General features: G+C 38.3%; 1 protein-coding gene across 5 annotated transcripts in view; it reads right to left on the bottom strand.

The window, feature by feature from the left end:
* The window catches only part of PIGN (phosphatidylinositol glycan anchor biosynthesis class N), a 98,968-nt gene that overhangs the window by 41,908 nt on the left and 37,011 nt on the right, over window positions 1-20,049 (bottom strand). For all 5 annotated transcript variants that reach the window (XM_062498723.1, XM_062498542.1, XM_062498799.1 and 2 more), the window contains 4 exons: window positions 18,242-18,282; window positions 16,668-16,727; window positions 15,523-15,615; window positions 13,609-13,664 (listed from right to left, as the gene is read on the bottom strand). In XM_062498723.1, the coding sequence (XP_062354707.1) occupies window positions 13,609-13,664; window positions 15,523-15,615; window positions 16,668-16,727; window positions 18,242-18,282 (250 nt within the window). The remainder of the gene's footprint in view (window positions 1-13,608; window positions 13,665-15,522; window positions 15,616-16,667; window positions 16,728-18,241; window positions 18,283-20,049) is intronic.

Raw genomic sequence — 20,049 nt, 5'->3', positions numbered from 1 at the left:
GCATGCCTGCCTCCCTCCCACCTGCTCCTTCCATGCCTCATACACAACCACCAACCTCATGTTTCAGGCAGTGCCAAATCAGGTCATTTAAATGAGCAGCAGATGCCTGTGGGGTCACTCAGCTGAATCACGGGGGCAGGTACTGATTTTATGCAGCTGCTGCATGGAAATGCTCATTCCTGAAGCTCCCAAACTCTAAGTCACTTTTGCCTACAACCCAGTCAATAGCCTGATACAGCAGTTGATACATCAGCAATACAAACACACCATCCTTTGAGCCATGAAATATATTACAAGTATTCTGTGCCTGAACAACCTGAATTTTTATTATTAGTAACATCCTGGTATATTTTGATGCTACTTCATTAAGTCCAGAGCACAGTGGTATCATGCAGGAATCTTCCAAAACACTGAATAATTGGAACAGCGATTAATCTTACTTTTGAGAAGAGTAAGTCATTGTATTAAGAAAACGTTTGTCTCTTTTCAATCTAGAAAAGAACTGAAGGATGGTATCCATAAGCAAGTAGGAAGAAAGAGGTCCCAAGGAAAAAGGGAGAAAAAGACGATCACAAGGTCATCGTAAGAGTTTGATCACCTTAACTTTGAGGGGAAAACTGAAGGTTTTAGAAACCAGACTTGAAAAAACAGCAAAGTGAATGTTGGTAGTTTCTGCACCTTTACAACATGTTCCTATGGAAGCCAACCTTACATCTCCACAGGCTGAGGGTTACAATTATAAATAATTCTTAAAGGAGGCAAACCAGACCCAAAGCACTGCCTCAAGGAAATCTGTGGCCCTTAGATTGTGCTAAGTTGTTTGGTAGGGGAAAGGGAGCAAAACACCCACTCAAGGTGGGAGTTCCACCATGTGTGGAGGTTAACAGGAGGAGAAAAAAAAAGATAATTTAACTTTTAGGTAAGGATTTTTATAAAATCTGAAGTAAATATTCAGAAGCTTTATTTAGGACTTAAACACATTCAAGATGTTCTTATGTTCCCTGTCTCATTTTTATTGTTTTACACATACTGTTTTCTGTGAATTCTACCCTTGTCATATTCACTGCAAATTCCTTCCAAGCCAAAATTATATTCTACTTCATATCTTTAGTAATTTAGCTACAACCCACTTATTATCTTTTTATTCTCACTGAATCATTATATTATTAATGAACAATAGTCTTCACCCATTCCTTCTTAGAAGACTGCACCTAGGATCTCTGTACATGGATGGGGTAACAGAATAAATGGGGTTTTTAAACAGTAAAATTTTGGCCAAGTCAAACACTGAAAGTAATTATTTTGTCAAATTAGGTTATCATTGGTGGGTGCATGATTAATTTTCAATAGCTAACATCATAACACACATACTACCTTGCTTCCATATATATAATTTTCAAGAGGTTGAATTTACAATTGTCTAGCAATAGTTTTTGTAAAATTTATGAATTTCACCAGAGACTAAGGACTATTCATTATATAACTATGAAAATTCAAGGAATGTTCACTATCATAAGATACTTTTCATCACTGTATTCAACAAAAAGCAAAGAAGTGATTAAAGAATTTTTGTATTTTATACCAGTCTAAAAAGGTTACCAATTATGCTGATAATCCCTCAATTAAAGAGTGGGCATAGGTCACCATAAGCAGTTCATCATCCACTGAGGACACTGATTCACTTCCTGAAGCTGACAAAGTAGATGAGAGATTTAAAAGAAATCTAGATGTAGCAGAAAGCATAAAGAGACAAAGATGAGCCATGAACAGTGGAAAGTTGCCTATGAAAAAAACCCACGGATTTTAGAAATGGTGGATGTATAAAATCTACAAGGGTTACCAAAAACGTAAACCACACAATTGACATCTGAGAAGTTAAAGCTTGAACTGTTTGTAGCACCACTATTTTAAAGGTCTCCAATAGAAGACAGTGTAAGGAAATAATAAACTGATCAGAGTTCATACCTGTGTTTTGTAAGGAAATAATAAACTGATCAGAGTTTTTCCCTGTGTCTGACTATACAGCATCCCAGAGGCACTAGCAAATGTCAATATATTCTCAAGGTCATTTAATACACATACCCATGCAATTAATATTAATAGTAATTAAGTGAATTTACTGATCATTGTTGGAAAGATTCTCAACTCTAGAAGGAAAACTGTATGTGTATATGCTCTTGCCAGCTATACGCCATCAAAATCCAATTCTAACAAATTTAAAATGAATAGCCTAGGCTAGCAAAATCCAAGGTCTTTTTCTGTAACACAAAAATACCTGTCCTATTAAGAGGCACACACAAAGAGAATTAAATCAGTGGATTCAACTCCATCCTCATTTTCTTAAAAGTATTGCAAAACACATGCACCGAAAAGGGTTTAACTCAGAGGTTTAACTCAAAAGAAAAAGACAAGAACTCCATGATCACATAGATTATAAACCATCAGGATTCCAAAGACTTAAGATTACATTCTTCACAGAAAATTATGGTGGTTCTAGAAGAGTAATTTTATTTTTCATTATGGCTATCAGAGATTAACTTCTTGGTTCCAGACAGAAATCACAGCTTCATCCATGAAAACATAATTAATTATGAAACAAGATGATTGGGCTAATCATGCAAGTGCTTGTAAACTCTCCCTTCTGACATGTTAGTTACCCTTGTCATAGGTATACCTGACAAAATTAATCTTTCCAGCACATCATTCATGCTTCATATAAGCTAAGCTATTTGACAGCAATTCACAACAAGACTGTGATGAAGTACATTCACCATAGCAATGTCAAAGAGATCTCTCTTTGGCCAATGAGTCTTGTTTATCATCACACTACAGAATTTACCATCCCAAAAATATAGGTAGCATGCTGCTGACAAACCATGAAATAAATCTCAGAACAGAAGGGGATGCCTTGCAAACACATCTGTATCCACCACTGGTAGTTTGCTAGTTTTATTATGCCTGGTTATTTCAGTAAAGATTTATGGTAATTTTATTGCACAGTAAATTTTCCAGAATTCTACTATAAAAAGTTACCTCTCAGTGTCTATATTAGCTAAACACTTAAAATGCTGAAGATTTAGTAATGAAAGTCAAGGAAGCACCACAGATTTGGTGCACAGCAGTTGTAGATGAAATGCACAAAGAGAAAGACTGAAATCATCACCTAGCTCACTGTCAGATGAAAACAAATTGATTTCAACTGCTTCACACTCACAAACCCCAGGCACCCGACTATGTCAGCTCATGCATATCTACACCCTTCTATCACTGCCCTTTCACTCTCCCCATCAGAAAAGAAGAAAATACTGTACATCCTACAACTCTTTGAGAGTGACAAGATTTATAAAAGACACTGTGATCACATTTCTATTACCCTGACATAGCAGCATATCAGAAGAAGCTGTTCAGCAGTCTTCTAACTTTTTCATATTGACTATTTGGGAGATGGGGAAGAAAACACCAGCTCCTTCTGCTGATGCAAAACTAAAAGGCTAAAGCATATGGACACACATCCCTATGACAACCCCACAATGGAGCAAGGTCATTTGAAAAGAGCATGATAGGACTTTGTACAGGTGACCTTTTTTGAACACCACATAATGCAGAGTCTCTCACATGCTTTGCTGTGAAATTTCTACCTCCAGAATTGTTAGCAGCAAAAGAGCCATCAGACTGATACTGTCCAAATAACTCCAGCAACCTCTTCTGCCAAAATGCTAAGTAATTACAGGTTCTTGTCCTCTTCTCCAGAAGGAAGATCCCTGGTATCTGAGTAACTTGCAACCTGAAATAGATCACCCAGGATAAAGTGGCCCATCTCTATGGGCACCATACAACCCTGCAGAGGATCCAAGGCCTCTGCCATCCAGACACTGCTGAGAGCAGGTGCTAGGGCCTCTCTGCTCTCTCCCCATGGGAGAAAATTGCCAGCAACAGAATCAGCTGAGTATGCTCAAACTCTGTTGTCACGCACCCCTCTGTGAGAGTGCCATACTCCAGAGAAGAGATGGCGCTTCCACTCCAGCACTTCTTCAAGCAGCTGAAACAGCACTTACAGGACCCACTATTACTGCTTTGATCCACAAGGCAATAATTTGATCCACTGCTGGCAAAATGTAATCTTGAAAATACAGATGTAAGACTGGCCTGATGTTTTTGCAGGGCTGCTATTCAAAAGCAACTGAGCCAGTACAGCAACAAGCTTCAAAAATGCATTATGCTATGGGAGCTGCCTTGAAACATTCCCAGTGCACAACTGGATGGCACCTGAGAAAGCATCAGATGGGTAACACGAGAGTAATTCAACATCATTAATGTGGCAGAAATATGATTGCACACTTGTTTCTGTTCTACAACAAATTCACTCCAGTTAGCAACCCATGAGTGCAGAGACTTAATATTGATGACAGTGCAATCACAAACCCAGAATTGTTAAATGAACCCAGAATTACTAAATGAACTTTGTCATTATCCTGTTCCTTGTTTCCTGTTTACTTTTAAAAGTACTATGCTCAGTCTTGTAGAATCAGAACAAAATACATAAGAGGAAACCTTCCCACTTCATCAACAGCAGAGAACAATCACAAATACAATGAACGGCAAGTGATGCAAAGACTTACGTTCATTCAACAAAATGTGAAAAAATTGATCAAGTAAGCATTTCAAAAATCTAAGTCTGGAACCATGATATGTGCTTTCTGTTGAACTTGCTGCATAATACAGAATACATGATGTTACCTGGGGGAATGATCAGGAAAAAGAAAGCTGTTACAGTTCCACGGATCTCACCAAATTTCCTATTTACATGAATTTTAATGGCTAGAAGCCAATTTTTTCCCATTTTCAAAATGCATTCAATTCCAAAGATGGGCCTTTTCAAAAGAAAGGACTGTTTTACAATATCTGCCAAACACAGACTGAAAGCACATACTATGAGATAAAGAGACAATCCTTTGCATACAGTTTAGTTTTGATCAAAAAGTGAAGCTTCAAAGATTAAACAATTTGGTGGGTAACTCAGAGATCCTTAATGTGTTTAGATGGCCTTAATTTTAATTGTTTACTAAAATATTTTCAGGTAAGGTGCTAAAAGAGGCAAGTCCTAAAAAACTTCATTTTCATAATTAGAAGATGCATGTTGATGACAGATTTAAAAATTATAGCCATAGTTTCAGTATATTAAAGTTATGCTTTCTAAAAGAAAATGTACTCTACATTAACTGACACTTAAGGGTTTATTACAGCTTCATAAAGCCCAGAACCCACAATATTCCCTTTCCCAACTTAATCTAATCTCTTTGCTCCTGATGTTCGCTGCCAGGACTTTCAGTTTTGGAGGGTCTAAATTTCAAGAGGGTTTTTGTATTTCTGGATTTTCTGACCACAGTGTTAATTTTTTAGTCAGATGGTCTAACTGTAGGGTAGTAGGAAATTATCTGTGCAACTCAGCTATCCTTTTTCTTTTAAGAAGCATTAGAAAGCACTGCTTGCACTCCAAAAGAAAGAAAAGGATTAAGAAAGTCAATAAGAGGCTCCTGTTTTTATGATCTGAGGTTTTTGTTCTTTAAAGCATAATGAAATGAAAGGAGGACACACTTCCACAGGCCAAAGGTATATCTGTAGTATATACAAATACACTTTATAAATATACAAAATATATTTACTGACACATTGCAGAAGCCCCTCAGTACATCTATGCTTCTGTATTCATCAGATTCATAAACATGCAGAGAAGGACAGCGGGACATCAGTGAACCCACAGGAAATGGTCTGACTGCTAATGCGCTAACCCTGTCAAGTCAAGTCTCAGGAATTAAAATAGCCTTTAATATTCACAAATCAGAATCCCTGATGTAGCATATTCAATAGCATAGTGCCTTAGGATATTTATGTAAATCCTTTAGATAACAAAGATGGGAGAAAAAGGAGCTGACAACTAAACTGCCAGCTGCCAATTCACTGAACAGAGAAGCAATTAAGGTAACTGGGCTGCACACAGCATACTTCGCATGTAAACTACTATGGCAAGAGCTTCAGAGAACCAGAGGCCAGAAGGGAAGAGGCCACACTCTGAAACTGTCCCTCTGGCCCCTTTAAAACAGAACTGAGAAGCTAGATGCAGGGATCTTCCAGTGGCAGGGAATTTGTCCAGAAAGCCATAGCAGGACATGATACCACAATCTTGAAAAGGGAAACTGCTCTTTGGGGAGGTGGAAGATCCTTGAAGGAAAAGAAAGGCACCACTTTTAAAGTCTCTTCTATTTTAGCACTACAGGGGAGGAATATATGCTGACTCTTCATCACAACACCCTGCCAGTGCTGTGAGTCCTCACCTCTGCAAGATGCATGATGATTTATGTCAATGACTTATGTATGATTTACGACAATGAGCTTGATCTAGGTACCTGCAGTGTTGTGGCTATTTAGTGTTATACCACAGCTCCTCTTGTGCTCCACAATCCTACATGCCCATCCTAAACCCCAGCAGCCATTTTTCAAGCAGCTGCATCCAGAGTAGACAGCTTGTGCTGTGCTGGGCAAGTACTTACTAGCAGGACCCCCGTGGCCACCAAAACATGTCTGGGAGACCACCTATACTGATCCTGACCAGGAGACCATTGTACATCAAGGAGTCAATGATCCACATACCCTAAGCAGGCCCAAGCCTGTGGTACCCAAATATCTTGGCCACAGGACACACCCAGTCAGCTGGTAGGAACAGAAGAGCCTGCAGGCAATTCCCACTCCACAACAAGGATTACACTGCCTGCCTGTCCTCATGAATGTAAGAGCTGCAAGGAGTTCTCATGTGAACCTCCTTTCTGTCTGACACTAGAAATTATCACCAGAGTTGATCTCTTGATAGAAAATCATATAGCAGCTTGAGTGACCAAAAGAACGGAACATCTCCACAGCCAGCATCTGTTTGGCACCATCAGAAAACTGATCCAATGCTCCACAAACACAGGGTACCCAGCATCTGAAGGGACGTATGATTTACTTGCTATCTGTATTCTTCCATTCCTTTTATATTATTAAAACAGCCATTTGATTAAGTTATTTGTTATTGGGTCTTTCTTACTGAGATCCAGAGAAGATCCCTGTACTCTGCTCCTTACCTCAGGCTCCAGAGCAGAGCATTCTCTCTCCATCCCCTCCTACCACCTGCTGTAAATCCTCCCTCACCCTCACTGCACAAAGCCTCACAAGTTTCATGAAAAGGCCAAAAGGATTTATGATACAACGAAATAGAGAAATATACATTAATCTTGTGATATTTTATCTTATACACCAGCCTTTTAGCTGCTTCCAAAGACCTTACCTACTTCCTACTTGATAGTAAATCCAATTACATCCAGTCCTCCTGTGCAGAAGCTGCTGCCAGTTAGCTTTTCACGTTCAAACTAAAAGCTACCGAGTGCACTGCTGAAACTGAAGACCAGCAGGATGTCTGTTTTCTAAGAGGATTGCATCCTCACTGAGCAACAGTGTGCTTCAGACATGGTCCATTCAGAGAGAGAGAAGCTGACATTTTTGCTGAAGAACAGGCATTGATTCCTCCCTAAAGAGATAATACCTTTACTATTTAATCAGGAGAACTTTTAGTAAAAAATAACACAAAGCCATTATTTTCATCTGAGCTCTTTGTGTCTACAGCACTGTAGTTCTGTTTTTTGATATATATACACATGTTCTTAAAGCCAAGTGTGGAAGGGAGAGGGCTGCCAGTCTGCTTCCTGACACCAGCAGGCTAAAGGTGCCCACACTGGCTGGCTGGTACCAGCAGTCCCAGCAGCAGCTATATGCCTAGATTCACACCTGATAACACAATGGGGACAAAGTACAGAAAGGAAAAGGCTGGCTGCCTTGCCAGGGTTCACTCAGAATTGATAGAAGCTGCTGGTCTTTCATTCTTGACCAGAGGATGAAGGGGCTGAAATCTCTTTGCAGATAAATCAGTGCTTCTGCTAAATAAAAGGTCTAAGTACTCCAACAAATGTGCTTGGCATTCAATGCTTAATGTTTGCTCTTGCAAGCATTATCACATGTATCACAAGTATCTTGCATATTACCAGTTATTTCAATAAATGTAATTTATTTAAACAAACAAGAATAGTATGTTCCAAAAGATATACTGACATCTTAAGGAACCCTGCCTTGCTCAATGGTGGAAAAGAAATCACTTGTTTCACTTGGATCCAAATGTCAATTTTGTGGGAATATCTATTATTTAAGCTTTGAAAGGCCATCAGACAGAGGGAACAATGTAGTACTGTATCTCCTGTCATCAGAGAAAGGAAGAAAAGAGGTATTTGTGCACATGGCAGTTTTTTTGAAGTTTCTGTAATCTTCAAAGATACTCTACACTCTATTTTCTTTTCTATCACTGACAAAATACATAATGTGCAATTATGTAGAAAGACTCAGTCTACATTACTGATACTTCCTTGCACCAAATCCATATAAATGTGTAAGGGAGCTATATCTCAATTCATACTAGAGGATATAGCAAAGGAAGAGTTACATTTTCATATGGTGAGAAGCACATTTTTATTTAATAGCTGTACACTGCACATTAAAAATGCAGTGACTGTCTATATAAATATGCAAGTTATAACTTGATTATGCACACAAAAATAATTACTTGGTATGATTAATATGTAGTATTCAGACAAGTAGGTTATTTAAAAAATGCAGCATAAGGTGGTATGGGATTTTTCATATATGAGAAGATAGCTCAAGTATCTTATTCAAAGTCAAGTTTCTATTTCCTGCTAAAAAAAAATCCAACCATTATTGATAAAAACTTAAGACATTCAATAAAAAAAGCACAGCTAACAGTAAGCAAGCACTGATTATAGTTCAGCTGTTCATCTCTTGGATTTTTTTCTGTATGGTAGTTCTTAAACTACTGCTCCTGCTGTCTTACTGTGAGATACCAGAACCTGAACAGCTGGAAGCACAGCCATCCCTGAAAACACTGCATAGACTAGGACTACACAAAAGGACTCCTGTGCTTTTGTGTATTTTATTATATTAAATTACTGGGACAATAAAATTGCACCAATTGGTTATGCAGATTTTAGGGCAACACTGATACACCATTTATTCACCATACCACACTGTCCTTCTGATACTTCTTGTAGGATTACTTCCACAGGCCAGAGATGCCAACTTCGGGAATGATTTTGCAACAGTAGCATCTGGCCCCTTGGCACACTGGTCTTTGAGCTGTGCCAGCTTGGCAGTTCCTCTAAGGTACATTAAATGGTCAGAAAGCTAAGATAGCTCACTATCCTGGACATCAGTTTTCCTCTGTCAGCAGTCTTCAGATTTGTCCTCTCACTTCTTTCAAAGCATCTGGTATCTTGGCACCTCCTTGTCTTACACATAAAAATCAAAGCATTGAGCTTTTCTTCTCAGAATTCTGAGAAAAACCTCTGATTTTGCTAAGTAAATGGTTTCTGAAAATGTCTTTTGTAGCAGGAAAAAAAGGTAGGGAGAGAAAGGAAGTGGAAAGGAAACAAATTTCAGATAATAACTTCTTTCATATATCCAACTGGAACTGCAGGTAAGTATTCAGTATCAGCAAAGGATATTCTGCACCTGGCCTGGCAGAATCAAACACTTGGAGCTGAGTTTCTGAAATTTATTCTCAACAGTTTCACAAGTAGCTTCAAGGTATACTTTTACCCAGATCTGTTCCTTGATGAACAATGCTTTGATAAAGCAAAAGTGGCATCAATGGCCGCCAGACACCTCCTTATTAATAAAGCTATCCAAAGTCTAACCCGCCTCAAACCTGGTCAACAAGACATTACTGAAGTTTCTATCACACACAAGTCTCTATAACACAATAATCAGCTACATCCTCCTTCTCATCACTATACACCTGACAGATGGATTTCAGACAGAGATGCAATTTAGATCCAAGTAGGAAAGGGTGCATATCTACTGGCCTCCTTCATTTCCTGTCCACTGTGCCAGCCACACTTCTGCTAGGGATGAAATTCCCTGTGGAAATCGAAAGTTTTATATCAATTCAATATTCTTCCTCTGTTGCCAACACTTAAAAAAATAGGCTTACTGTTTTCATACATATAGATATACATGCATGTATGTGCTAGCTTAATGATTTTGGTGCAATATATTCCACATACAACTCACACACTAGTTTTTGAGTCATTGCAGCTGAAGGTCATGAACACTTTTCTTCTCAGTCAGTAATAAAACACCTGAAAATCAAACTAGAAAATGGGACTTTTCCCTCAGATTATTACAACAAACCTTTTAATGCTATTTCTGACTGAAAAATTGAGTCCAGATTAAGTTTCTGTTAAGCTGCAATTTCAACAGAACACATTGCTTGTGAATATATCCTCCCCTCTCCCCTACTCTGAAAACTATACAGTCATTAGTAATTGCACCTCTAAAACCAGAATGTCTCAATCTGAAATTCTAGACTCAAGATTTCTTCGGAGCTCATATCTACATTTCTATTATACAGACTTTATCCAACTACATCTTTAATTTAAGAAATTCCATTTTTAGAGCTGTCTTCATTCATTTTCATGTCATCAAGTTGCTGAAATAACAAAAAATCTGTAATAGTCACAACCAAAATATTTAAAATATTCTACATAATTTCAGGATCTCAAAGCACTTCAGACATTGATTACACTTCACTAACCTCCAATAAACTATGAAGAAAAAAAGCATTATATGCTGAAGCACATACTTGCTGAGCTTCAAGTTACATATTTCAGGCACCAGAAAGATTTAAAAAAAAAAAAAAAAAAGTATAACTCCTTAGTACAACAACTGAAAATGAATAGAGGTGGAAGAAGTTATTTGTGTCTGAGTGAAAGGACAGTAGCGCAGAAACACAGAACTGTGCTCAGCTGAGCAGCAGGTAAGGCCAGCCACAGGTTAATACAGATCAGGGGTCAAACCTGACATTAAATCTGGGCTGACAACTCCCAATAGCATAGAGATATGCAGAAACACAACCTCCATACGATTACCAATTACTCCGAAACGTAGCACAGCACACCAAGACTTCTCTTGCCCCAGACAGGATGTAGGTGTACTCACCTTTGCATTTTTACCTTCTCCTGAAAAAGTAACCATACCCTTCTCCACCCTTTTATCTACTACCAAAAAAGCATCTCAGCAAAGACAGCAGAAGGGGATGCATGCCCTTCCCTCTCCATCTTACTCAGATTCAAGCATAATTTGTGTGAAGAACAAATGTGGATTGCCTTACACAAATGCATCAGATCATGCACCGGGAGCTGAAGTTCAGGCTTGTGTTCACTGCACACATATCCAGTCATCTGCACATGAAAGAGGGGATGGATCTATAGACAGGTCATGCCTAAAACTGCCTTTGGTCTTCCTTTGGTTCCTGCACGTTGGAGCACTAGGAAGTTGCTCATATGTTTAAAAATAAGTTTGTGTTCAACCACTCCATCCCAGCTATTATTAAGAGATTGGACAAGACCCCTTGGTAGCTTCCCAGACATGAGCCAAGTTTTCATAGTCAAGGAGAGCTGTGAAAACTAATCAGAATCTGGCCAAACTAACCCCAGCACAGAGTGGGTGAGTATTTACATTAGTGGGTGAACATCCATGGTATCAGTCTTTTTCTGCTTTCCTAGAAGGAATAAACAGCATCGTCTTGAAGCAAAGAAGAAAGTCTTCACCCCCACAATATTTCTGTACGGCAATTCACTGTGGTAGTAGATTCCCTTCCTCCCCCACCAGCTGCTCAAGGCTGACAGGTTCCTTGCCACAACAGACCCTTGGCTAGTGATTAATAGCATGCCAAACTTAGAATCTTAGCTAACTAACACAGTTTTGTTTGCACACATATAATCCTTTAGACACAAACCAATGACAAGTCTGGGACTAGGTCTGTACCTAAACTTCCTCTGAGAAGGAGGTTAGAATGTAAGGGAGTCTTTTTCTGAATCTCACAACTCAACAGGAAGGTCTCCATGACAGCTTTTTCTGACCCTTCCTCTACGCAGTAAATAATGAAGTGTACCTTGCCACTGAATCTTGCTAACCACTGTCGCATTTACTACTGTGAAATTGTTACTACTTCTCTCTGATTAGATGAGCAACATGCATCACTCCATCCATGACATTCACATATCCAAGGAATTATTTTGTTCTCAAATAAGAATCGTTCCTGAAGGAACTAGTAATCCAAATTTTGATTCAGAAAAAAATGAAGAAAATCTAAAGAAAAACTTGTTTTTGCAGTGGGCCATACCAAAGTAACAACATCTTTATATCAAGTTTCAGTTGCATTTCCAAAGTGATAAATGCCTCTGGCATTTCCACTTGAAACAACCTAACAAAACAGGAAAGATAACAATCCAGAAAGCAATCAGTAATACTTAGTTTCTCTAAATATAAACATAAGATTAAGAAAAACACATCCTATTTTATAGAATCAGTCTTGTTTCTCAATGAAAGGTAAAAATGAAAGAGCTGTGAAATCTAACTAATAGTCATTTATCAAAGAGGACTGGCCATCCTTTCCATATGGGCATTTTACTTAATACAGATCAGTAAATTCTTCAATAATGCAGCTGTCATTCTTATTCAGAATTTGTTCTAAAGGATTCCTTATGTGCCCAAGATTAACTTGACTTCTGTCTCACAAACCGTCTTGAACCTTTCCCTTTGTGGGAGCTAGAGGTAAAATATAATACAGCAATTGTTTGTTCAGACAGACAGCAATCATCTTTAACAATAAACATACTTGCCAGGAAGCAACTCAAGTACTTTTTACTGCTGCTATGATCTAAAGATCTTAATTAACATCAGTTTTATTTCCCAAATGAAAATAGCTGCTCCTGGTGACAAGGCATTTTTGAAGCACTCCACAAACTGTGGGCAGAACTGAACACTATCATGTGGACCAATGGCAAAGCTTTTAAAAACCTTTACAAAAGCAAGAAAAATGAGAAAGTAGCTTTAATTAGATAAGACAGAAGGGTGAGGGGAGCAGCAACTGTTCCATACACTAAAACAGAGTTCCCAGATGGACAAATCACTACAAAGACTCTTTCACAGCCCTGGAAACACAAAGACTAGGTAACACAAATGCTAAGTGTTCTAAGGTTCTTTTCTGGATGCAATGCATTTTATTTATTCTTCATTAGAATTTAAATCACAGAAAAAACAATTCTTAATTCAACTTTTACATATATATAAATTAACAGATTGCACTTCCTGACCCTACAGGTACTTGTATCTTCCAATAAATGCTGAAAAAACCATAGCAAAAAAACATCAGTGAAAATTACTATGCAATCTATATAGCTATACTGTCTTAAAAAAAAAAAACCACACAAATAACCCTTAATGGAAAATTAAATGTAAAGAATAGATTTAAAAAAATAAATCTATCTTAAAGTTCTGGTGAGAAGTAGCAGATAATTGCATAGAGTTCTAGTGCAAAGTTTCACAGTCAGATAAACACTGGCATCAAAAAAAGACTTAAGAGACTGAATGCATTGTTGCAGCTTACTGAACTACCATAGTAAGTGATAAGACAAACAATCAGGTAAAATAGTTTTTACAGACACTTACTTGAATGGTGTGAACAGAAATGATAATGTAGTTTCCTTTTTCTGACTCATCTTAACCTGCATAAAAGAGCATTAAATCATTACATGCAAGTTGCAACAAGACTAAAAGTTGTATCTGGAATTAAACCATTAAAAAAAAAATCACAAAAGATTTTTAAGACTTTGGAAAAGGAATGAAATCACATTGTCAATACGATGTCCATGAAACTGGGTGTTATACTCCAGTATGCACAACTCCTCTTAGTTCCTGGAAACTCGGACCTGCTCTAATGTAAATAAAATAAACCATGCTCCAGCCACTAAGTTTCTCAGAAGGACTTCTACAGCTTGCAGGAAAAAAGAAGGTATGGCTAGAGTGCTACCAGACTTCAGTGACAATCTCCATCAATGAAACCAGCACCATTTATGCCAAACAGGCACCAGGACACTGCAGCAAATACTGCCAAAGCAATGCTGTAAAACAATTAACCACCACATGAACAAAAATAGGCTTTGATGCCATCAGAGCCACTTTGTCCAACGTCCTCCAAAATATCTTTAAAGTCTCCTGCAGCTGCCTGACTCAAGTCTGACTGTTGGCATCATGTGCAGTCAGGAACATCCTAAGCACACTACTTGTAAAACCTGACAGCTGGACATAGCAACCCACACATTTCATCCTATCCATCCAAGGCAACGTCATCTCCAGGGAGCACAAATTGTGGTCAAGTCAGCCCACCACAGGAAAAGTAAAAAATCCACTTGGTATGTCTAAGCCAGTGCACTACTTCTTCAGCAGAGAAAGACAAAGGAAATTCAGATAGGATCATTCCAATACAATGCTAGAACCAAGCCAACAACAACGATAACCTAGCACTATAGAACAACAGAAGTAAGCTCAAAGCAAAGAAGAAGCAGAACTATTTTGTTTTTTTAAATCTCCAAGATGCCTATTTAACTGAAAAACATCTGAGTCATCCTCAATTCCTAAAGCAGAGGTGATACCAGCACACTCCAAGCTTTAAGTCCAACCCCACCAGTCACTTTCCTTGTTACACAACAGATCTCCACCGTATTTTTGAAACTGATGGTGCTGCTGACACTGCCACCCTGGTAACCACACCTTAGTGAACCTGGCATTCACAAAGGGACAGAAGATGCTGAAGGTGCTAATCTCATGTAGGTCATCTCATGCTAGTTCAGTTTCACTGTCATGACATGAATTTCCAGTCAGGATAACAGTTCTTTTGTGTTTCAGCTTCTATCTGTGGAGGATGGTTTTTCCCTCAGAGCATTTCTATGCCTGGCAAAACTGGGATTTTGGACAGTTTCTCACTCCCCTGCTTAGTGAAACAGAACCTTTTTTGTTTGGACCATTCATGTTCTCTCATAATGTAATATCCAATATTAAATGCATCAAGACAGAGAAGCCAGAGACAAACACTTGCAAGGCCAAACAACAGATATAACAGCATTACCTAAAAGTTAATTAGGCTGCTAATTTAATTTCTTTAATGCACAGGACCCTATTACCTTTCTAATCTGTTTGTGTACTGACCCTGATTTAAGGCCCTGTCTCCCAGCCCCCATTGCAAAGGCATTATTTCCCTTCCCCCGTACCAACATTCAGATTCTACCCACATACTGCAAGTAGGTTTACATTAAAACCAATACACATCACCATTTTTGTTAAGAAGCAAGAAAAGTTATTCATTTTCCTTACAAAAAAACAAAAAACCAAACAACCAAATCTGTTTATTAAAGTCTTTCAAACTTCTTTAGATAAGTCTCACAGCTATTCAATCACATGAATGTGCATTCAATTTTAATCCTTTCAATTTTGCACACTATGCATAGGATAAGTCATACAATTATTTTACACGTAGCAACAACTATTATTCAAATAATTTGGGCTTTTTTACCATATGTTTAGTACCTTAAATTGCTCAAGAATCTGAACAGCGTTGGTAAACATGCTCTCTGCTTTATAAAGATCACTACTGTTCAGATACTCCAGAGGCAGAGTTCCCTGAGGAAGAAAAGTACATATAATAAGTAAAAAAAAAAAAATTAAATGACAGAAATTATATATGCTGGCCAAATAAGCAATAAGAATACTTCAAATTACTGATGAAATAACTCATGTAACTCCTTTGAAAATACTCTTCTCACACAGATTTGCAACATCACAGGGATTGTTTGTAATATCTAAGCTTCTACAGGAGCGCAAAAAACAAAAGCTGTTACTAAAATACGCACTATAAAGTCGTATAAACTCAACCTCTAAGAAGCCATTTTTGATAACCCTGAAAGTCTTCCACCCAAAGCCTCACCTGGGCCTGACTCAATCCAGTACTTGTGGCAGGAAAGGGAACAGCTCCAATGCCACCCTGTGCTGGGCAACTTTCCTCACATAACCAGCAATGAATGCAGGAGAGGGGGACAATCCCTGGGGTAGAGTCTCCAGAAGAATTATTTCAAAAAGTATGGTGTAAATAGGTGTTTTATATGTGAAACTAGCAGTGAGACAGCACACTAATGAAACACTAATTGTCAATTAGGTATTTATGAGGCAACTCTCGGACTATGTAGTAATACATGAGAGAAATTAAAAGGAAAAGCCATCTCACTCTTCACTAAATTAGAGGCACAAGATAACATCTGAAGAAAGTACACTAGTTTAATCAAGAAATAATTGAACATGAAATTGCAGGAACTGGCTTGTTTACTGGCTTAGTTTTCATGATCAAAATCATGTGTTATTCAAACCATATTGCATTTTTACCATTCCTAAAAACAAAGTAACAAAAAAATTTCATATAGCTCAAAAGTATAAAGCTACAGATTACAACAAGATCAGCTGCCTTTCCAATTAAAAGGCCTAGACAATACATAAAAAGATTTAAGTTTGTACTCTAAAGATACACGCAAAAAATTAAAACTAGAAGCAGTCTTCAAACCTTATTGCACTTGTACAAATCTGTAATCCTTCTCCTCACACAACTCAAATCTTGTCCCCAACACCTCTTCCTCTATGGTGAACAGATTTTTATAACATAGAAAAACATTTGTACTACTTACCACAGAGTTCAGGGGGAAAGGCACACCGATAAGGGAAGCCATCAGTGGCGCTATATCAGCCTGTGCAAACAGAAGTACTCCCATTTTAACATACTTTCAGCCTCTAGAGCTAATAAATTCAGCTTAATTTTAGCATATCTGCATTTGCAAAAGATAATTATGTACTACTGCCAAGTTGAACATACAACTCTGCTCTACAGTTTTTTGGTTTTTTAATTTCCAGCAGTCATGGCATGATTAGATTCAAAATGTGAACACTGCTGATCAAGCTCCAAAAAGTACATTTTGCTTGAAAAGCAAATACAACCATCCCAGTATTTATTTGCAGGAATTCAGCACCTCCTTTACTACACTCAGGGAATCACACCACTTCTTATGACTATTTATATGACCAAAGAACTAATTTCATATTTACAGTTTTAAGCAGTATACTGGATATACTGCTCTTCACAACATTCTTTATACCATGCTTCCACAGCACAGATTACTCATCTTCTCTCCTTCAGAGGGAGTTTCTGCAGTTTTTTTAAATGTCCAGTCAGCCCTCAGAAAGGCCCTTCAATCTACACCAAGGCATCTCATAAAATAAGTTACCATTTCCTTCACTTGCAATAATAAACACTGCCTCTTACCAGGTTTATATTTTCCTGTAATATAAAACTACACACCAAAATTCTTTGTTTTTCCAACATAAATCTGAAGAAACTACACTGAAAACACAGGCACTGCTCCAGCCTCAGATCTACTGGGCAGACTCCAAAGGATTACTTGTAGAGAACAATGCACTCAGAGATTAATGATAATTAGAAGTCTTGTTTCTATTTTTACCCATAGTCCCACATGTACTACAGGACAAAAGCTCTGTCTTTGGGAAATCCATTATCCAAGTGGACAAATTACTAGTCAACACTCTTCTATACAGTCTCAAAACAACATTGCCATAATTCCTATCAACCTTGAGAGGAAAACTAAACTCTAGTTTCGTACCAGGGCTTTGCTGAAAGCAGTTGTTCCAAAGCATTCCCAGTTTGAACCATCTACCATGGGATTATTACCCTTTTTGAGTAGGTTTGGAGTCTGTTATTCATATATTGGGTTTTGTAAGACGATGAAGCACTACAGTTGATAAAAGCTTGACTGATTTAGGATCAAAGGATAAGTTGTTCACCTTCTTTTCTTCCTTTACTGTACTATTTGTCTAAATTGCAAAATATTTAGGCCACAATCATAGATGAAAAAGCCCCACAGTTTACCACTTTAGCAAGAAATGGTTTTGATTTAGTGACAGCAGCTTTGGGGACCTGGTGCATTGTACTGCACTCTTCCTACAGCCATGTGGGATTACTTAAATAAATTGTGCAATAATGCATCTTCAGGAGAAGTTGTGTGCAGCTGTCACATGTCAACCAGCAATTTAAACTTATCCTCATTATATTATTGCAGTTCCTCTTTCTAGGAAAATAACACATTGGCGTGATCATTCATTCAAATTCACTAAATTACTTTAAATCACACAAAACTCATAATTTAAGGTGAAAATTTATGAACTATTAGATTAGGTATGTTTTAGATACCTGATTGACATCAAGCCTCTTCAAGTTCTCCAGTTTCCATTCTGCAAGAAACAACAGAGCCCCTGAGCAGCTAATCTCCACAGATTTGAAAGGACAGTTCAAGTTCAGTTGACATTTAATTGCTGGTTGCCATTTTCTGTGAAGTGTTGGTACTAAAGAAAATTCTGATTTTATATTAGGATGCTAGCTCATTGCTAGCTCAAGAAGGGTTACAGATAGAACTCAACAGGCAGAAACAACAAAATGCATCCATTTCAGTTCACATTTTCTTTTATCCAGCAGGATAAATTGCTGCCTGCAATTGCGACCTAGATCAGTAGAAGAAAGGCTAAGGCTTTTATTCTTTTCAGCATAGTGATGTATTATCTCTTGTGCCAACTAAAAGAATCAACTCAGATTTAGGAGATTTACAGAATCTTTTGAATAGTTTGTAAAAAAGGCTAAGCCAAGGTCCTAAATGCACTGGTACAGCATGGTACAAACATTAGATCCGAAAGCTTCTGCGCTTACAACTCATGGTTGAAAATTATATTTTCCTGCTCTACACTGGTTTCTAAGGAAATAAAGAGAAAATTGCCTACTTTCTTTGGGGATGGAGACTTATTTAAAAACAGAGTTTAGCAAGGCTTGTTTTCGGTTTTTTCTTTAATTCATCTGCAGTATTGCATACACCAAACTTATTTTCAGCAATTAGTTTGTACCACTGCTACCTCTGGGGTTCTGAGTACAGCTCTACTACTATTTAGTCCCACAAGCACCCTGAAGAGCAGGCTTGTACTTTTGCAGTAGTGAGACAGTTACAGGGAGTTCCCATGGCAACACAGGGGAAATATTAGCAGCATTAATCATCAATTCTGTTAAACTCACACCAAAAGGAATAAGTTTGCTTCCTTTTGCTTCCCAGAAAAGGAAATTGACTCATATTTCTAGAAAGATACTCTTACCCATATTTCTATTACATAAATTAATTGCCTGCCTTCCTTTTAAACACAATTTTCCAAAGAAAAACATTGGAAAACTGTCAATGCACACACAAAATGTGCCTAAGGTAGGAAGAAACTGTACCTCTACTAGAGAAAACATCTCTTTGTCAGAAGTTTTTTCATCTTCACGTGCCCTATTCAGATATTCCAAAATGCAGAACTGAAGACATCTGCTTTGGACCAGGAGCTGCAGGACACTGAGCCCAGGAATTCCTAAGGACTGGGGCACAACTGCAGACTGGCCAGTCCAAGCTGCACTTCCAGGAGTGAGGCATCTTGGCTGTACATGCTGCCCACACTGGTTTATGATTCCAGCTCGCTGTCTAGGTTTCCTGTTCAGTGCTCAGCAGTTTTCCACCCACTCTATAGAGGTTTTTTTGCCTTTATTCTGGTCTGCTTTGACTGCAGCCGGCTGGGCTGTCAGATGCAAACAGTCCAGGGAAACAGCAGGGAAGTGCCAGTTCAAAAAGAGGCTGAGGATGAGGCAACATGAACCAAAGAAAAACTCACATAAAACCTCACAGAAGCCAAACTAATGGAGGGTACACCGAGTTCCCTCAGCTGTGGCAAAGCAGGCTGAGCCCCCTACAAACCAGGCTTGTGTATAATGTCATCAAGCACCCCATGTCCTGATGCTGCAGGAGGATGTACATTCATTCACAAACTCCTTTGGGCTTGTGCCCCAGGGCCAGCCATCAGCCCATGAGGAGCTAGAGAGCAGTTCCATATTCTCTCTCTTTTTGAAGAAGGGTCAAACCAGTGGCCAAATGGGTCACCCACATGGATGCAAGACTGCCATAACAAATCTTTCCAAGAGGATTGCAT

Source organism: Cinclus cinclus, chromosome 1 (assembly GCF_963662255.1).
Source record: "Cinclus cinclus chromosome 1, bCinCin1.1, whole genome shotgun sequence".
In the NCBI taxonomy this organism is placed as follows: domain Eukaryota; kingdom Metazoa; phylum Chordata; class Aves; order Passeriformes; family Cinclidae; genus Cinclus; species Cinclus cinclus.
This window is presented reverse-complemented; position numbering and strand designations above follow the sequence as displayed.